The sequence below is a fragment of the Colletotrichum lupini genome, chromosome 3 (genome assembly GCF_023278565.1).
Source record: "Colletotrichum lupini chromosome 3, complete sequence".
Classification (NCBI taxonomy): domain Eukaryota; kingdom Fungi; phylum Ascomycota; class Sordariomycetes; order Glomerellales; family Glomerellaceae; genus Colletotrichum; species Colletotrichum lupini.
The window spans coordinates 2,767,848-2,786,118 of NC_064676.1; the positions used below are offsets into that span (position 1 = coordinate 2,767,848).

The 18,271-nt window shown below is 54.2% G+C and overlaps 5 protein-coding genes across 5 annotated transcripts; 2 read left to right on the top strand and 3 right to left on the bottom strand.

The window, feature by feature from the left end:
• Nucleotides 1-15: 15 nt before the first annotated feature.
• Nucleotides 16-2,452, bottom strand: CLUP02_05592 (uncharacterized protein; the record flags this gene model as incomplete). Its single annotated transcript, XM_049284598.1, has 10 exons — nt 16-78; nt 168-278; nt 308-470; nt 584-904; nt 973-1,016; nt 1,087-1,432; nt 1,491-1,530; nt 1,587-1,928; nt 1,982-2,309; nt 2,402-2,452. 10 exons carry the CDS (start codon nt 2,450-2,452, stop codon nt 16-18), a joined length of 1,809 nt encoding a protein of 602 aa, XP_049141741.1.
• A 169-nt stretch (nt 2,453-2,621) lies between these two features.
• CLUP02_05593 (uncharacterized protein) lies at nt 2,622-2,951 on the bottom strand (the record flags this gene model as incomplete). Its single annotated transcript, XM_049284599.1, has 2 exons — nt 2,622-2,719; nt 2,801-2,951. The coding sequence occupies 2 exons, from the start codon at nt 2,949-2,951 to the stop codon at nt 2,622-2,624; spliced, it is 249 nt and encodes an 82-aa protein (XP_049141742.1).
• Nucleotides 2,952-4,219: 1,268 nt separating this feature from the next.
• CLUP02_05594 (uncharacterized protein) lies at nt 4,220-4,815 on the top strand (the record flags this gene model as incomplete). The annotated part of the gene is made up of 2 exons (XM_049284600.1): nt 4,220-4,395; nt 4,479-4,815. The coding sequence occupies 2 exons, from the start codon at nt 4,220-4,222 to the stop codon at nt 4,813-4,815; spliced, it is 513 nt and encodes a 170-aa protein (XP_049141743.1).
• A 1,724-nt stretch (nt 4,816-6,539) lies between these two features.
• Nucleotides 6,540-12,095, bottom strand: CLUP02_05595 (uncharacterized protein; the record flags this gene model as incomplete). Its single annotated transcript, XM_049284601.1, has 10 exons — nt 6,540-6,630; nt 6,860-6,920; nt 7,021-7,180; nt 7,309-8,346; nt 8,457-8,688; nt 8,898-9,363; nt 9,518-9,683; nt 10,351-10,676; nt 11,082-11,514; nt 11,847-12,095. The coding sequence occupies 10 exons, from the start codon at nt 12,093-12,095 to the stop codon at nt 6,540-6,542; spliced, it is 3,222 nt and encodes a 1,073-aa protein (XP_049141744.1).
• Nucleotides 12,096-12,403: 308 nt separating this feature from the next.
• On the top strand, nt 12,404-18,197 carry CLUP02_05596 (uncharacterized protein; the record flags this gene model as incomplete). The annotated part of the gene is made up of 27 exons (XM_049284602.1): nt 12,404-12,501; nt 12,600-12,609; nt 12,789-12,926; nt 13,019-13,123; nt 13,210-13,286; nt 13,379-13,617; nt 13,749-13,869; nt 13,906-14,049; nt 14,114-14,257; nt 14,373-14,476; nt 14,748-14,757; nt 14,825-14,847; nt 14,930-15,056; nt 15,164-15,183; nt 15,290-15,550; nt 15,606-15,760; nt 15,852-15,930; nt 15,994-16,031; nt 16,225-16,312; nt 16,377-16,442; nt 16,527-16,572; nt 16,627-16,786; nt 16,885-17,008; nt 17,060-17,141; nt 17,457-17,596; nt 17,660-17,811; nt 17,880-18,197. 27 exons carry the CDS (start codon nt 12,404-12,406, stop codon nt 18,195-18,197), a joined length of 3,069 nt encoding a protein of 1,022 aa, XP_049141745.1.
• Nucleotides 18,198-18,271: the final 74 nt, after the last annotated feature.

An 18,271-nucleotide genomic window follows, 5' to 3' on the forward strand; every position in this document is an offset into this window, starting at 1 on the left:
ACTTCGTGCGTGGCTCTAGGCTAGAGCGAGTGTGAAGGAGGCCAGAGGACGAAGAGCGTTGTATTTGATAGCTGACCCCTGTTATGCCATGAAGTGTGGTGAGGTCCGAAGAGAGATGACGGAGAAGGGTATAGATATTGTTGGTGAGACCCAAGAGGATTGCCAACGGGATGCGTCCGGTGCCGTGCCGTGACGATTTGTTTAGTTCCAATGCCAATGTCAATGCCCGGTTCGCCAGTCCAGGCTGGGTGGGATTCTTGATCGGACGCCCCAGATGTCTAGGCCAGGTGGTGATCTATGCTGGAACCTGATTCATGGTGCATATAGACAGCAATGCGGCTTGTCGTCTAGGCCTGTCGGAATCGGAGAGGCGGGAGAGGTGGCGAAATGCGCCCTCTACAGCCGCGGTGACGCTGAGTATCCGTACGAGAGGAGAGGAGGAAGTCGAGTGGTCAATCAAGGCACGAGAACTGAGGCGAACAAAAGGAGAGAAACCCACGAGGGGACCGAGGATTGGGGTAGTAGTTAAGCAACTAAGAAGGGGGGACCCTAGCAGCGCATGCGTCATGTATCAAAGGAGCACCCGGGCAGGTCTGCGACAGGCTGACGAGGCGGGCCGGAGGAGCAATGTTGATTAGAACGGGCGGTAGCGTATAGCGCGCCGCTTAGCCTGAGAGGTAGGGCGTGGAAGAAGAATGGTTGGTGAAGGGTATGAATTAGACGACAAGAGAGAGCAAAGTAGTGGTACCTGAAGTAGATCAGGGAGCAAGGAAAATGGTACGGCAGGTATTCGTACTTGAATAATAAGCCGATAGGCAAGCAATAGGTAATAGTAGATGTGTTGTAAGACTGGTCGGGGAAGAAGCGAAGAGATGCGGTTGGTTCAGAAGAGGCTTCTTTATTCCTTGTTCCGCGTGTCTACAACGGCAAAAAGCACAACACGGCAGAGGGCAGGAGGAAAAAGAAACAAACAAGGACAGAAAGGGCGGGAGAAAAGGGAAAGCAATGGCATGTATCTGTATCGGTTGTTCTTGCGCACGATGTGTACAATGTACTTTACGAGGCACACCAGACTTTACAACGAACCAGCAAGGGTTCCTGAAGGGGAGGGACTCGAGGAGATGGAAAGACAAGGGCGGGAGGCTCTCTGATGGGGACCATGTATCCGTACACTACGGAAGACCAGAGAGGAAGATGCAGAACAGACGCAGATGCTAGCGCGATGAAACAAGTATGCATGCACGACCAGGAGGATACGGACCATTGGAACGCCGTCAATGGTGCGTATTGGCCCGCGTCTAGGATACAGTGATGGGGCAAGTTGCAAGCCGCAAGCCGCAAGATTCGAGAAGAAGGACAGGCCAGCCGTTGGTTTTCTGCGTCTACGGCACGGACAGCCACCGTCCACGCAGACGCGTTTTCCAAATCTGGACTGAATGGTCATGGCATATTATGGTACATGATTTGCACATCATGTCTTGCCCTCGAACTTGTCAGGGTCGATTCGAGAGAAGAGAGAGCGAACAGAGACTCAAATTGCTCAGCAGAGTAACGGGACGGGGCAGCAGGAAAGGTCCGAGGTCAACGACAAGCTTGAAGCCGCAATGGAAGCCGATGCGTCCCATTCCACGACGGTTTCCATTTCATTTCGTCAGGGTGCCCTCCCTGGTGGTGCCCCCGGCGCCCCTCGTGGCCTTCGCCGTCGCCGTTCGCTCGCCGCCCCCTGCTCCATGTCGTTCTTGGCTTCCCTGGCTCGGGGGATAGCCCTTGTTTGAGGCCAGTGCTTGGGGCGCCCAGAGCAGTGGGGAAGGAGAAAGGACGTGGGACCCCCCTTGGCTGGAAGAGCATGTTGGAGTTTTTGGACTCTTGGATGAGCCATTGGATGAGCCATTGGACATTTGGGGGTCGTGGACTTGAGTCTCGGAGGACTGGAAGTGGTGGTCGTCGCGCTAGAGGCGCAGACGGTGACACCTCGACCAACTGAACTCGGCGTCCTTGCCCATCCAAGGCAAGCCACCTTTTTGTTGTGCAGGTCGGAGCAGGCCATTTGCCAGGGGACACAGAGCCGGGACTAGACGTGAGCTGCAAGAGTTGCGTGTGGTGTCTGTTGTTGTGGTAGGTCTGTGTGGTTGAGAATGAGTCGGGATTGGACGAGGAACGTGGGTGGACGTTGACTTTGACCAATTGTCACGTTTGGGATATCGTGTGTCGTCCATACGCAGGAGGAGGGCGTCTTGGGCGTCGTAGGCGTGTATGAGCGACGTGAGGGATGAGTGGAATGTGGGAGAACGAGGGGCGTAGACAGTCACCTAGGTCTTGGGCACATTGTACCGGTATTCGATACTCGCCATCCAGGCAAGCACCAAGCCAGCGACGTCGGCTCTTCTATCCATCAACAAACAACGTCCCAGGCGTCGATCAAGGGAACGGGTGGTGAGCGGGGGGCGGGCATGTTGAAGCGGAATCATCGTGAGAAGTGGCACGAAAATGGCCAATATTGGGGCTCGTTACACCGACTGAATAAGGTATGGTATGTGGGCAGTGTATTGGCAAAAGTAAGTACTCCGTTGTGCCCATACAAAGCTATGAAAAGAGGCCTGGGTATCAATCGTTGGATTCTCTCATCTCGTCAGTGGCAGTTCCAGTTCCAGGACCACACTTTTCCCACGGATATGCAATGTCTCAGCCTCAACGCAAAACAGTTTACCCTCCCGAATGCCTAAAAGGTCATTGTGATCCACGCGACCTGCTTGTTAAACGACCGTGACCACCCCCACATGCGCGACTCACCTGCACTGACAGCTGTGAGATGAGGAGTCGACGGATGGTACGAAGTTTTGGTAGATGTCTAGGGTACCAGGTACGGATACCATGCCTGAGAAGTACCTCTGGTGGGGACTAAGGTACTTTACTGTGTAGAAAGCTCCTCCTGCCTGCGTGACTGCCGCCATCTGTGGTCCTGACATGATATCTGCAGGCGGCACTGAGTAAGAACTTTCCGTGGGTAACTACTTCGTAAGGATTCGAGAAGAAGAGTAACGGACTGGGAGGAAAGAGTATGGAGTCTGTGGAAAGGCAATTCCCGGCCCTGCCGGCTCCATTTCACCCGGATTGCTGGTCCGACTTCTCCTCCGAGGAGCTGCCGCATTTGGCGTCTTGTTTCAGTCTTTGCTTCCTTTCTTTTTTTTTTCCACATCAACATGGGCCCAACAAGGGAACTCGCTCCCGCTGCCCGTCCCGCCGTGGCTCATTCCATGAATCCATGTTGAGGTCACAAGTCGGAGGTCACTTTTGTGTCTTGTGGTCCGTGGGTGTCAACCTCGCATCGCCAGATACGAGACTACCAGTACCTACCTTCATCCTCGTTTGGTCCTCGGGTTGCAACAAGCCTGCACATACCGATAACAAGAGCCAAAGACAGTCATCGAGAGTCGGTGTGTGATTGATGATGCCGCCTACGGCTACATACTACTACTCTACACACGGATACTGCCATCCGCTACGACTCTAGATTCGCATCACTCGACCCGGCTCTTGGCCTTGTCGCTACCAAACCCCGACTCTATCCGTGCTGATCGGGTGAAGGCATCGACCAGCGACAGGCCTCGTCTCTCAAGTCCACGCTCTTGTATGATGAATCCTAGTCGTTCTTCAAGTTGACGGACGAGTCGTGGACGAGGTCAAAGCCATGCTGCTCGAGGGTGCTGGTAATTCTTACCAACAATCCACACTGCGTCTAACCTCTTAGTCTGTCGGCCATCGGCCAACACCATCGGAAATCGACCAAGCCTAGCTAGCATCTTCACCCGACATGGCGTCCCAGATCCCGCCATCCAAGACCTCTATCGCCAACTAGTCGTCCAATATCATGACGCCGCGCTAGGGTATCAGCGAACGCCTGCCTTACCCCAATAGGAAGTGAGCGAAGGCCCCGGCAAACGGAATGCTGGAATTTCGTGCGTCCTGCCATCAAGAAGCAACGGCACTAACTCGTCTCGTCCGCCTGGCCGTTTGCACTATCTCATTCGCGGTTGGATGCCTCTGTCACTCTGACTGGCGCCGCCGCCGTCAGACCTGACAGCCATCCACACTAGATTCTAGCTGGTTGAATCCCGATTGCTCAACGACTCTTCATCTTTTGTGGTAGCGCTAGCTTCAGCTCCTCAGAAGCAACGCTGCACTTGCAGAGATGTGATTGCTAGCCTCTCGGACGAATCCAATGTGCCACCGAGCCGCAGGTTACGACGGAGTTTTCCTCACTTGGATCGCTGCAACCACATGCCACGTCCTCCTGCATGCACCTGCCACCTGCCTGCATTACCTATTCTTGGTTCACGCCAGCGGCAACCTCTGGATGCTGCGGCACAACTACCTCACTCAATACTCCAATACTGCGTAGGAATCAAGAAGTTTCCATCACAACTCACTTTGAGCCCCTTCTTGTAGGAGCGAAACCCTTTCTAAGCCGTGTCTTCCAGCCCCCCCGTCGACGACGTGCAGCATCTTCGCGTCCAAAAGACAGGCCAGTATCCATACAACTGCATTTGGGACAGCCCCACATCGCAGGATTCAGAGGAGGCTAAACCACCACATGGCTTGCAAGCCTTTTGCCCGTCGAGCAGGACCCCCGCTGTCCCCTATTGTCTGCCTAGATCAAGACCATTCCAATTCTGGGCGAAGCTCGATGACAGTCCCACGGCTCGTATCAATGTGGACAGCTTCTCCGCAACGCAATATGGTGGCTTCTTTGGCCTGCTCACCCTGACTCGTGGGGGGTTTTCAGCAACGGCTAAAGGCACCGCGAACCCGCCGTGATTCTTTTCCCTTGAGGTTCTGGTTTAAAACACCTTGCCAGAGTCGCACGGAACAAAGCGTCGGAAGAATTATTGGCCAGTCAGCTATTTTCGGTGCCTATATGCGATCACGATATAGCTTCGTCCAGGAAGGCGGCGGCTCCCTCGTGGACAACCAACATCATGCAATGCATATTGCAGTTACGTGGGCGATACAGGTAGCAAAGCCATGCCAAATCACCCACACGGAGTGCTCGTGCCTAGTCAATCACGTCAATGTAGCCCCCCTAGTCCAACCTCGATCCAACACCTGAGAAGCTATCCCGCTCCAGCAACGGTTTGATCGTCTTGCACAGTGGACCTTGGCGGAGCATCATATAGCGAGACAACCGACTTATGATCGCCCGTCAGCCCAGAGCACGAGCGGCCGGCATCTATAGGAGCCGAGTATAATAAATGGCACACGGCTGAAGCTGCTGGCAAAGCACATTACTCGCCAGCGCTCTCCCAGCCATCGGAACACACATCCAATTGGTGGTTTGCCCCGGAATTAGCCATGTCTCATAGACATGGAGATGAACCATTCTTCTGGAAGCGAGTTGAAGTGCCGACCGAATGTGAGTGATCTGGGCTGTGCAATGTCCTAGCTCACACTATACATCCGGATGTCTAAGCTTCCCAAACTTGGCTGCGCAGTTGGGATGGTACAATCTGATAATAACAGATGTGATGGCCAACAAGATATATTCGCTGCGCGGAGTCAAGGCAGAGTGCACAACGCAGCGAGATTCAACGCAACCAGATATACAGAGTACGAGATAGGCGACAGGCTTTTTCACTTTGGTCTTGTCTTTACGACAGACATGGCTTCAATCCAACACAGGAGAGAGAGCCCTGGTCAAATTACAGATGATATCTTGTGCCAAGAAGGATCAAGACTGATTTGTTGAGTTCTGGTGCGGGCAATCCAATATCAGCCGCAGTCTCAGGTCTGCTTTCAAATACTTTATCCGTACGAATAGTCCGCAGACTCCGTACATAACCCCAAAGGCACCGCGAATTCCAGCGCACAATCTCGTCGAGACCGAGAGGGTAACGTCCAAGTCAAGCATCCCCCTCCTCCTCGGTAGGAGAATATGGCGGGTCTGGCCACGCGAACAAGGATGGCACAGGTCGCCAGACGTGGAAAGTAACCTGAAACATACATGGATGCCACTTTCTTCGTCTGATCAGTGACGGCTGACATCTGTGCCCCCGTCCCTCCACTCCAAAGGACCCAAAATCTTTCTCTCCCTTCTTCTTTCGTCCGCTGCCCAGGACCGCGAACACGACACGACAAGCCACGACCCAAGTCGTCTATGCCCTGGCGCCCATCAACTTGCGTCAACGGACGCACCCTCCCCCAATGAACCCCTGGTGGGCCGCGAGCATGGTCGACGGCCGATTCAAAATTCTACGATACGCCGCGCCAAAAGTCAGACAATGCAGCCTTTTCCTGTTTTGGCATCGTTGGGAAACCAGCACATCCCGTCGCATAAGGATTCATCCCAGCTACCCCTCCACGGCGGGCCACCACATCGACAAAGCCGGTTCGTCGGTATTCCAGATCGTCTGTTCTTTCTAGCCACGAGTCCTCTCGTCGCATAAAGGTCGACATTGGAGAGGGGCGGACCTTGCATGGAAGATGGTCCCTCGGTAACGCCGCCAGCCCACGATCTCCCCAACCGTCCCAAATTTAGGGACCTTTCAGGACCCTTGAAGTGACGATAAATCCGGGTAACGTAGATCAGCGTTCTCTTCGAGGAAATCCATCCACCGTTTGAGAAAGTTGCTGCCTCTGATCATGACACAACCCAAGTTAGCAAGAGAAAAAAAAGAAGAAAAGAAGAAACAGGCCCGAGATGTTGGACGTTTGACGCGGCTCAGCAGATGTCTCAGGATAAGCCTGCCACCATCTGTGCAGACTGCAGAGGTGCTCTGCGCCGCACGCCCCAAAATCAACTAGGGAAGGGGAAGGTTTGGGGGAAGAAGGGGGAAAAGAAAGCAATTTTCTCAAACCGACTCACCTCTTGACTGTCTCTGAATCTCCGATCACCGTCAGCGAGCGTTTGGGTCTCGTCATCGCCACTAAGAACGCATTAACATTCATGCGCTAACGGTCGGCCGCATACTGGGATCTTCCCAGCCTGGCCGCGGCCGGCGGGATCATCTCTCGTTTGAAGCTTACCGTTCAGTCGGCGCTTCTCGCCCAGGAACCCTACTTCTCCTACGGAGTTGCTCCGTACAAGGCTGACAATGACGGCCTCTTTTTCACGGCCCTGGAAGCCGTCAACGCTGCCCAGCTCGATGCCAGGGAACCGTTCTTTTAGGGGCGCTAAAATGGCGAGCTGCGTTCGGTTCATCCGATGTCAGTTTTCATGCCTTGCGGCTCTTCGCGACGGACCCAAGATTTCCAAACAGAAGATCCATAATCAAAGGGGGGGAAGGGGGCTTCGTTGGGTTTGACCAGGCTTACCTGAGCGTTGTAAGGGGTCACAACGGCGATGTCCTCTGGCTTCACTCCCGCGTCGACCAGCTTCTGGACGTGTTGCCGGACCAAGGCCCCTTCCATCTCGTTGCTCTTGCTCTCCCCGTGCAAGCTGAACTTTGCCTTCTTGACGGCGTCCTTGTCGTCGTCCTCGCTCCTCTCGGGGTAGTCGCCCCCTTGCGTGTCGATGAAGACGACCGGCTCGTTGGTGTCTTCCGTGTCCTCGACCTCGTACGGCAGGTCTCTGAGCAAGCGCTCCTTGACCGCCTCCGCGGCGATGAGCTTTCCTTCGTAGAGCTCGTCCGACGGGAACCTCATGATGTTCTCGTGCATGCGGTACTGTGTGGTGAGCATACGCTTGATGGATGACCCGTGTAGGGCGAGAAGCCTATCAAACAGGGTCGTCTCCAGCGTCATGCCCTTGATTTGCTTCTTCTCCGCGTCTTCTATGGGGGCCGCTGACTTTGCTGCCGCCGCCGGCTTCACCTTGGAATTGAGCGACTTGATCGTCGGCGGCAGCTGCAGATGATCGCCGGCACAAACGGCCTTCTTGGCCGACAGTAAAGGCACCCAGCACTGCGCCTCGAGCGCCTGGCTCGCCTCGTCAATGATGACGACGTCGAACTGCTGGTCCCGGAGCTGGTGTCCGCCCGCGCCGTGCAGCGTCGCCAGGACGACTTTGCTCTCGCGAATCAAGTTTGCGACGCAGCCGCGCTCGCGCTCGCGGAATTCCTTGCGGAGCTCCTTGAGGTCGGCGTAGATTTGGCGCTTCTCGCGGCCGTTGCGCGTTTTTTTGATAGAGGCCTGTTTTGCGTCCATTTCGGCGCGGACGTCCTTGACGATGGCGCCGGCCTCGGAGGTCTGGGTGAGGACGTCGAGGGAGTGGGCGAGGACGCTGGGGAGGAGGCGGGCCGGGTGGCCGAGGCGGAGGATGGGGATCTTGTGCGGGGCGAGGCGCTCTACGATGTTGTCGACGGAGATGTTGGAGGGGCCGCAGACGAGGATGCGGAGATTGAGCTTGATGAGCTGGAGGATTAGTTCGATTAGGGTGTGTGTTTTGCCCGTCTTTTTCCTCCTTTTTCGTCAGCCATGGCGTTTCTTTCATCGGGTCGGTTAGGGGGTTGAGTAAGACTCACGCCTGGCGGGCCGTGGATGAGGGCAACTTCGCGGGACGCGAGGGCGAACCGGATGGCGTCCTTTTGGGAGTCGTTGAGAGACGGGTCGATCCATTGGATCTTTGCGAGCTCCGTGTCGGATGCTAGGTCCGGGGGCACCGGTGACGGGCTCGAGAGGCCGAAGAGGACGCGCATGAAGGCCGTGTATTCCGATTCCGTCATCTTTTCGATCTTGCCCATGGTTTGGCTCATCCTGTAGGCGCTTGTTAGTCCTGTCTGCTCCTCCGCTAGGTGCTGCGGCATTGTGATACTGCCACAAGTCGTCAATCACGGAGAGCCCAGCCTGCTCCCGTGAAGCCTCGCACCAAGTGACGCAGCTGACAGACTCCATCTCTGTCAAGCATTTGATCCTTGACCGACAGACGACTGAAAAGGAAATGAATCAAGAGCAGAAGATCTCACCTCCGGTACGTGACATCGTCAGCAACCTTGACAATCCAAACCCTCCCCGTAAACTCCCTCTCCTCCCCCTTCCCCTCATCAACAGCAACGCCAACAACCTCCCTCCTAACCCTCGTAACCACCCCTCTCGCCCCTTTACTCTCGAGCTCTTTGACTTCCTTCTTCTTCGCATTCCCCGCGGGCTGCTCCGAGATGAGCACAATGTCCCCCGGACGGAGGCCATGCTCGGGTAGTTCACCGGAAGAAGAAGCAACGGCGGGATCGGAGGATAATTCGAGGACGGTGCGGCCGCCTAGACCTGTGCGGCGGGCGGTGACGACGAGGTTGGGCAGGGCGAGGCCTGCGCGCTGGAGGGCCGTGGGGGAGTGCGAGGAGACGAGGGCGGACGATTCCGAGACTTCTGCGGCGAGTTCGGCCTCGAGGAGGGTGAGTTGGGTTGTTGCGAAGGAGGGGGGGGAGAGGGGTTCTGTTGAGGGGGACATGTTTGTATTTTGGGGAGGGGGTCTTTTCTGTTCCCTTTATTGACGTGGTCCCAATGCTTCTTTTTTTTTTTCCCCTTTCCTGGCGCCTTTTTCTGAGTTAGGTTGTCTTGTTGGCGGGATGAGTTCTCATGACCTCACGTGCGCGCGAGTAAATGGGTGGTGATACTGAGATTGTGGGAAAGTGAGGTGAGGGAGCTGCGGTCGAGATGAAAGAGTGTGTGTCGTTGTCTGCGCCTGTTGTAAGTGGTTCTGTGCGGGTTCCCCACAATGTGAGGTGCAGCTGGCTCGGCTTTTTTGACGTCATCTGATAGGTTGGGGTTTTAGAGGGGTGAAAGCTCTCGACGCTCAGCTCTTGGCTTTCAGGTAAGGAGATGAGATGAGATGAGGTGCCCGAACGGGCCGGATACCTGCGTCTTGCGATGCGTCTCTGATGCAATTGCCCTTTGTGGGTTTCGCGTCGGACAGAGATTGGCAGGGTAGATTACATGTAATACAAATATGCATGATGCCGGTTGAGAAAGGGTTACCTACTCAAATGGCGATTCGTCTTCAAGTGAACGTGCTCACTGAGCCGCCCAATTTTGCAAGGATTAAATTGGGCTTGCTTAAATATTAACGTTGTCGATTTCCGCGGCCATTATAGTATCGCATTCAAGTGTACTCTGTCTCCTAGCTTTCAAGGTGGATTTCTCACGTCACCGTAGAAAATTGCTGGTTGTGCTACAGTGTCCTCGGTTGTGTATTATCAGGGTATTATATACTCATTGCTGCGTCATATCAGAAGCAAATAGACATAATGTAGATATCGCATCTTTCAACCAACTCAAATCCCAAGTGTCACCTCAATGCAGAACGCTCTCATTTCAAACATATGCAGCCAGACTTAGGCACCAAACATATGAACTCCCCGTATAAAGACCGAAACCTGTCACACGATGGACAAATCACCGCTCCCTGCTCGTAGGACTCACAACCACAACCACAACCAAGCTCACAGCCATCAGCGCAAACGCCACCATGGACACGATGATGATGGTCCCGCGGCTCGCGGGGAACTTGCCCTTCATCACCCACTGCTGCGCGCGGAAGTAACGCTGGTAGCCCAAGAACAAAATGAGGATGCTGATGCCCAGGAACGTCGCGCCGAGCGGCTTGCCCAGCTGGCGGAGGGTGTGGCTGTTCGGGTCGTCGGTCCCCGGCGTCGAGAGGGACGAGTTGAGGCGGAAGAGCTGCGTCACGGCGATGCCTATGGAGGCGAAGGCGAGAGATGTGCGGAGCCATGCGAGGAATGTTCGTTCTGTTTTTTTGGTGAGAAGAGTTAGTTAGTCCCGGTTAGCTGGAGCTGTATACGGCTGTCATGATTCTTCATAGGTGAAAGTGCCAAAAGAATTCGCAAAAAAGAGTAGCTCATAGCGTGGAGTCGAACTCAAGGGGTCGAGGTCCGTCTCGAAAGACATGTGGAAATCCCTAGTCCCCAGCTGAGTGTTCCACTGAGCTAAAGCGCCCGGGGGAGTTGGCCCCCGTTTGCCTGGGAGATGGAGGAGGATGGGTTATTCATGAAGGGATACGCTGTGGCCATTGGCAGCCGTAGAGAAGCGTTGAACCGTGATGGGTTGGAGAGGCGGCTGAACCGTCTAGGTTGAGGGGGAAGCTGACCCGGATGGGCTGAGCTCTCGTGACAAAGTGCGAGCGCAATACGTACCGAGCGCCAGGTGATCGCGAGCCACGCTGCCCTTGTTCTCCAGCTCAATGCTCTGGAAGCTGGACAGCAGGATCGTGTACCAGGGTTCCTTCCTCTGCGCTTCTCTCTCCCGCTCCTCCCGCGCGACCACGGCATCGTAGTCTTCGTCCTCCCCTTCCTCCTCGGCCTGCGCCGGCAGGGAGTTCCTCGCCGACTGAACCGACTTGCGCGGCCGCATGCCGGCCAGCTCCGGGGTCGTCGCTGTGGTGGTTACGGCGGACGGTTGCGGCGCCGAGTTCATGCTCTGGTAATTGCGGTCCGGGCCGCGGGAGATGATGCCGACGTTCTCATTGTGAGAGCCATCCGCGCGGGAGTAGTGCCGCGGGGGGCTGGCGGGAGCGGAGCGGCTTGTTGAGAGTCCGCCGCCCATGGCTTGTGCGCGGCCTCGTGCGTTCTGTTTTGGGGGAGAGAGGGAAGGTGTAAGTAGGAGGAGGTATGTATGATGGTAGACGGGGAGAATGATCCGGAATCAGGAAGGAGAACAGAACATGGGGATGGGCAGAAAGGAAACGGAGAAGCGAGGTCAATGTTGAATTAACTAGGGTTCAGAGAGAAATGCCGTGGATTGGCGGCCAGAAGGGTCGGTGCCAAGCGATGAGCGAAATGTACATGCTCGTAGACGACACACGTTTAAACACACGCAGAGAGGGTTCCACAGTCCCAGATCCTCGGTTGGCGATGGGGTAGGATGCAGAAGCGAAAGGAGCTACAGGTAGAAGAACGTACCTCGAATATCTCGTTAATGCGCTCGTTGGTGCTCTGCCTCCGGGAGAGCGAGCGCGGGGACGCTGGCGAGCGTCCGTCGTAGGAGGAGGAGCGCCTACTTAACCCTCTCGGCGAGGCGGTCGCAGAGGACTGGGATTGCGGTGGATGAGCATCGGACGACGGTGGTGGTGGTGGAGGAGGTGCAGGAGGAAAAGCAGTAGCCGGTACCGCTGCCGGCATCGATGCGGCTTCTTCCTTGGCGGAGGCCATCACGTCCGAGACATGGGCAGTTGACGTCGAGTACCCTCAGACCGAATAGATAGAGAGGCACACTGGTAAAAACGCGGTTTGAAGATGGCGTCCCTCACGCCAGAACAAGGGTCTGGTGACGTGATCAAGAGGCGGAGAGACGGTTTGAAAAGCGAAAATGGCGAAAAATGGCACTAAAATGTTTCTTGCCCAGAATTCGGCTCTTGGGGAAAGCTCTCCTCCCCGTTGAGCTTAGGTATGGAGAAGGTTGGGTGGGCGATCGCGCAGGGCGGCTGATGGAGGTGCGTTAGTGCCGTTTTCCTCATGCAATGCCGCCGTTCGCTAGCGCAATTTCTCGGCCGGCGGCGGAGGATGCGGTAATGGGGACCGACCTGGGATGCCTTGCCAGTGGAGGACTGGAAGGATGGTAAGTAGTTGAGAGGAGTATGGTGTAGGTAGTGAGGTGGTAGAGAAAAAAAGTAGCGTAGGAATAAAGTTTCAGCAAGATGAGGCTGGCAAGTGCAGGTCCTTTGCTGTAAAGAAATGAGACGAGACGAGTCGAGTTTCCGTCTTCTTCACGTGTACATGGTGAAAAAGGAACCCCATGACATAGCTTGGGCCCCTCCAGAGCTTTATCTGATTTTATCCATTGGGGAATTTGGGATGGAGGGGGTTACCGTTCACTGGTTGGTCGCCGACCATCCCAAGATCTAGGCCGTCTCTAGAATTCTGGGGGGGAGCCGCTTGACCCCGCCGATGCCGATGGCACGGAGCCTGGTCCTACTCGTCGCCAATCGGACCGGCTGTCGGGGCGGCTGGACGGATACGGGTCACCTTCGGCCCACGGTCGACGTCTGACAACCTCACTTCTATCCTTTGCAGTAGTAAACACACTTTAGTTATACGTCTATCTTGATGTGTTAAGGAACCCTGATGATTGCCAGGCCTTGGGGTGTCTAAGGCGCCGTCCAGCCTTTCAGTACATCCGCTCGCGGCCTAGGACTAGCACGATGTCACCCAGCCTACCACAGCGGAGATGGAATGCTACTGTGTGACTTTGGACTTCCGCAGTCTTTCTCAGCTAATTTAACTGGTGATTATTTGAGGTGATCTTTGAACGACTGTCTTGCCGTAGAAAGGGCTACTCTCGTGGAAAATACAGACATTTGCCGGAAGTAGACAATCTCACAAGATGATTCTCGAGTACCCTTGGTAATCACTAGTGTGCAGAATCCACGTCGGGCGGAAATAATAGACTGACGACCAAAATGATCGCTTCGATTCACCAACAACTCTTTCTCGAGGATTAATAAACATGTGAAAGGCTGCTTTTTCGTTGCCTCTCGCCGATTGAATCTCCAGACGTCAAGACTGGCGATGATCGGAGCAGCCCCAAGTCTCGTCGTTGCCATTCCCCCACAACTACGAGGATCGCTACAAGACGATCTTACAGACTGGTTTAGAATGTTTTCAGAAGCCCACAAAGTGACTCCAAGATGGAAGGAGCATCTCTCATTCATTGCCTCCGCCGCCGTAGTATTCAGTCAATAATAACCATGAGAGGGAGGGAGATCTGGAGATATATGCCCTTGTTTAGTCTGTGAATGTGTATGTTGGGGACTGGGTATCCGCTCGCTGGAAAAAAAACCGTGGCCTCTCGGACAGAATCACCAGGAGTCATACTCTGCAGAGTCCACGAAGTGTCCCAACAAATTCTGCGTCCTGACGTCTACCTGCTCTCGGTCTTACTCGCCCGGCCGCCTGCAAACTCAACATCAACACTATCGGGAACGTCGTAGGCCACTATAAAATGACAATGCCGATTCTGTAGGCTTAAAGGGTTCCAGGGCAATGTCACTGTTGGAGCGATGCCCTCTATGGCGTGTCTTAAGACCGAGCGATCGTCTGATATCTGTAGATGCGCGTATAGCGACGAAGAACAGGATTGTATAATTCACTTTAACCAGACGCCCTTGTTCTCCTTCCCCCACGTTGCGAAAATATTCCTTTTGGTATGTCTCTGTACCGACTTTGGAAAGTAACCGACGGTATCTCGAGGCGAAGAAAGTACACTTAGCATTAGAGCCTATCTGGCTCATTGCGATGATCGCAGACGGTCTTGATCCCTTGGCTCTGGACTTCAATCCGTGGAACTTGGGCATGATGAGAGCCCGCCGCCCTAGGTAGTGCGGGCTGTGGTTCCGCAGATGAGACCTCCATGAAGAAGAGTCTGAGACGTTTATATACGCAGCAAATGAGAGTCTGAGAAACTCGATCCTTCTAGACTGAAGACCACAGAGTCATCAAGCTGGATCACTGTCACAAGGAAGGGTCCCCCCATATGTCTGTTTTCTTTTTCTTTGGATTGCCCGAGTCTATCGAGATCAGGAATTTCGTCCCCTGTACGCTCAAGACTTCATATTTCGTAGTAGCTCTTCTCATTCTAAGAATATTACTCTAGGCACAGCGCAATTTTGTGCCATCTCACACATGCTATAGCCTTCACAATTTATTGATGTCCACGTCTTGGATGGCACCATCTTAAATTACAAAGGTCTCCTTCTTTGCCTCGTTGTTTAATATGGCTGACCGAAGGCAGAAAGTACGTTCGTTACGCTGTATTGAGACAGTGTTGCATACCGGTGGATACACATGACTGATGACCTCACGAAGCATTTTATTTGTAGGATGATTGATCTCAGATGAAGAGACTTCGTAATGCGACTACGGTGATGCTCATTCATTTCCAGAGACAGTCACGGGATAAGCCGCGGTAAGTAAGTAGCCATCTACAATAGCATACAAGATAGCTCAAACGCATAGCACAAACGGGTCTTGTGTGACTGGATTGCTAGACGGAGTTGCTTGCAGCCAGAGTCGAGATCAGTATTGCAAACTATCAGGGGTCGAGATCACCTCTACCAACGACGATATCTCCATGATTTTTTCAGCCATACACCATACGAGTAATGATTACGTGACGTAACATTCGGTATCAAAACAGACGCTACGACTTGAAAACGCGGCCAGTTGCCTGTACGAAGGTGCTATAAGCTCGAAGACGTGTAAAGGCTCATGAGAACTCCAAGAGCCAACGTTACGGAGGGTGGTGTCCAGGACGAATAATATGTACACCTGGAGATCTCTCGAAGCATCGCTTCGTTCTCATAAGAGTAAAGACGTTTCTTAGATGAAATGCTTGTCGATCACGGAAGACCACTTGATGATCTCCGCCGAGCACATTTCCACCGTAATGGCGGACTCTTTCGACATCATATCGATATATATCCGACTGCTTACGCAGGACTCAGACCCCTACAGCCTCAAATCCCAATTGAGACGGGGATCACCCAAGCATAGCTGCCTCAAATACCTGACACTCTTCTCGATGGACCCAATTGTGTCGAAAAGGAACACAAAGACCCGCAGCAAGATCACTTTATCTGGCAAGACACCACGGGAGATGGCATCTAGGGGTCATTTGCGGTTAGATAAGGTCACATGAGGACGAGGGATCTCTTGGCGGCCTAGGGAAGCTTGTAAAACTCAAGTCCTTTCAATGGCAAGGTATGGCTACGGTCAATCTCATAGGGAAGCACATGAATACTGAAAAGGACATGATGGCTCTGACGAACATGCCATCATTTCCTCGCACAACTCGTCCCGGTACAACAACCATACGAAATGTAAACATTCTAAGTTGCTGTCTCCCTGTAGAGCCCTCTACACTGGAAATGATTCTTACTTCACCCATTAAACTCATCATATCGTCAATAGAGTGTATCAAGTCACCTTTCACAACAGAGGAATAACGAGGCGAGCATGAAAACGACACCCAGCAGCGAACCACGATTCAGTAAAACATTTCTCAAGTAGGTAAAGAGAGGTATAGGCTAAAAACTCCCACCCGCACATCTAGAGGAAGGAGAAAAGCCGGCAATATCCCACCAACACAAGGTAACTAACCGGTGTTCTTCCCTCAGTGCCTAAGCCCAGAGGTTAATATCAATGGTAAAAAAAAATGAAGCCTTTGGCGTACGTAGGCACATCGACCATACATGATCAGAGAAGAGCCACCCTTTTCTGCTTCTCCCAATCCTCTCACTGGAAGGGATGATTATGGCACGCTTACATTCAGACACATCGCAAGACACAAGGAATCCTACGCATAGGACGCTTTACATCTCTCTGGCATGTCGCTAACACCTCAAAGCCCATAGAGCAAGAGCACGGTGACGGTTCGCAGAGACAGTAGCCATCAGAGCCATCACTACCACTAGGATCTACATGTTCCCGATCAAGTAATACACTTATGGATGACCTACAATCAACGAAAGCCCCCTTTCCCCAAAGAGCAACGTCCCGATTGTCTCCGAGACCACACGGCCACACAGCCACCAGGAGCAAGCCCAACATCTCGAGATACCAACAGCCCCTGACCTCTGCATGCAGACCATTCCCTCAGCCCACCTGAACTCACATTGAATATACGAGCCGAGTGAGAGCCCAAAACACCCGATTAACCTCAGAAACGAGATACGGCCTCATCGAGTCTGTGCCCAACACCGTGGCGATACACACGCCAACCCAACGCCACAGCTATCTCCAACAAGACAGATGACCCGACGACGACGACGACATCGCCCACAGTCGCGAAAATCTCGCCGCGTCCTCGTCGCGCAGAACGCGTCCGATCAAGAAAACACGGCAACGTAAGCAGCCTTCCACCGGTCCTGCTACGCCATGTCGGGATAGTCCTCTCACGCCGGTCCCCTCGACGATCACCAAACGACACACACATACATCTTAGCCCAACTCGTCCAGGAACGGGCTTACATACACCCACACACATAATCACGACACCATCAAAGAAAAGACAAGAGATAACCCCACAAGCCGCCTGAAACCACGCGGCGCCCTTTTTTGGGAGTCGAGTACCTACCTAGTGAGCCGGAAAAGCCCAACATGATGTTCTGTCGCCGTAGTCCCCCGTTGGCCGCGCCCCCCTCTCAACGGCTTCTTTGTCCTCCGGCGCGCCGGCGTCTTTCAGCCCAAGGGGGATCTTAAGTCCCCGCTTACCTATCAGAGAGAAAGAAAAAAACGGAATTCCGTGGTGGTGTGCTGGAGATGGCCCGCCCCGAGCCTCTTGTGTGCAGACACGAAAAAAAGGTGAGGCGGCCTAAAAACCTAGTTCATGGTCCCCGAACGTTAGTCCGGTGAGTTTTGCAGAGATAGGGCGACAGCATACAGAAGAGGTCTCTCTTTCTCTCTGGTGTGTGTTCCATCGTTGGGGTCGTAAGGGTCTCGGAGCTACGAGTCAGCCCATTCAAACGCCACCGCCGATAGAGAGCGAGGAAAAAATAGGGCGCCACTCTGGTCTAGATTGATAGACCACAACCAGGAACCCGTTGCTGCCACGAGGTTGCTTAGGAAGAAGAAGAAGACGAAGAAGCGACCTGAGCAAACACACACGCCCCCGGGAGTCTCTCCCCGCGAACCCGCTTCTCGCCGCCGTTCCGGTGGTCAGACGGACTAGAGCCAACCCAACCCAGACTGAATCAGGACGGGCCCTCGACACCATCCAGGACGCATCGCCGGCCAGTCACTTGACACAGCGCCGCCTCTCCGGGGAAACGCACCTCACGCATCCCCTCGACGACGCGGAACCGCGGAGCGAGTGGTCCACGGCATCCCAAATTCCCTAGATCTTGGCCGGACTCGTCTCCTTCTCTCACCCGTACCAAATCGCCGCCGGGCAATATAGCGTAGGCGTCAGCATCAGGGCTCGAGCCACAAAGCCAACAGGAACTTGACGAGCCAACCGAGCCACCGAGCCAAACGTCAAAAAATCCAATACCTCTTAGACCGGCGAACAGACACAGTGGTACCTCTCTCTCTCGATCCGCAGGTCCTCCCCTCCATGATCCATCCGTCACCACCAACCCCCCTCGAGGATCCCCTGGCTTGTCAGTGTCGTCCCAAGAGCTTTCGGCATGTGACACGGACGCTTCATCGAGTCAAGCAGCGCAGCCGCAGCGTCGCCTGGCGTGGACCGCGCGGACCCCCCCCCCAGCGCTCCGCCTGCCCAGCTCATTTTTGCCTGCCGCGCCGTACAGTTCCTGATAGAGAGAAGGTCAAAGCATCTGCGAGACATTTCTTAGCGAGAAAAGCAACGACAATTGATTGATTGATAACGA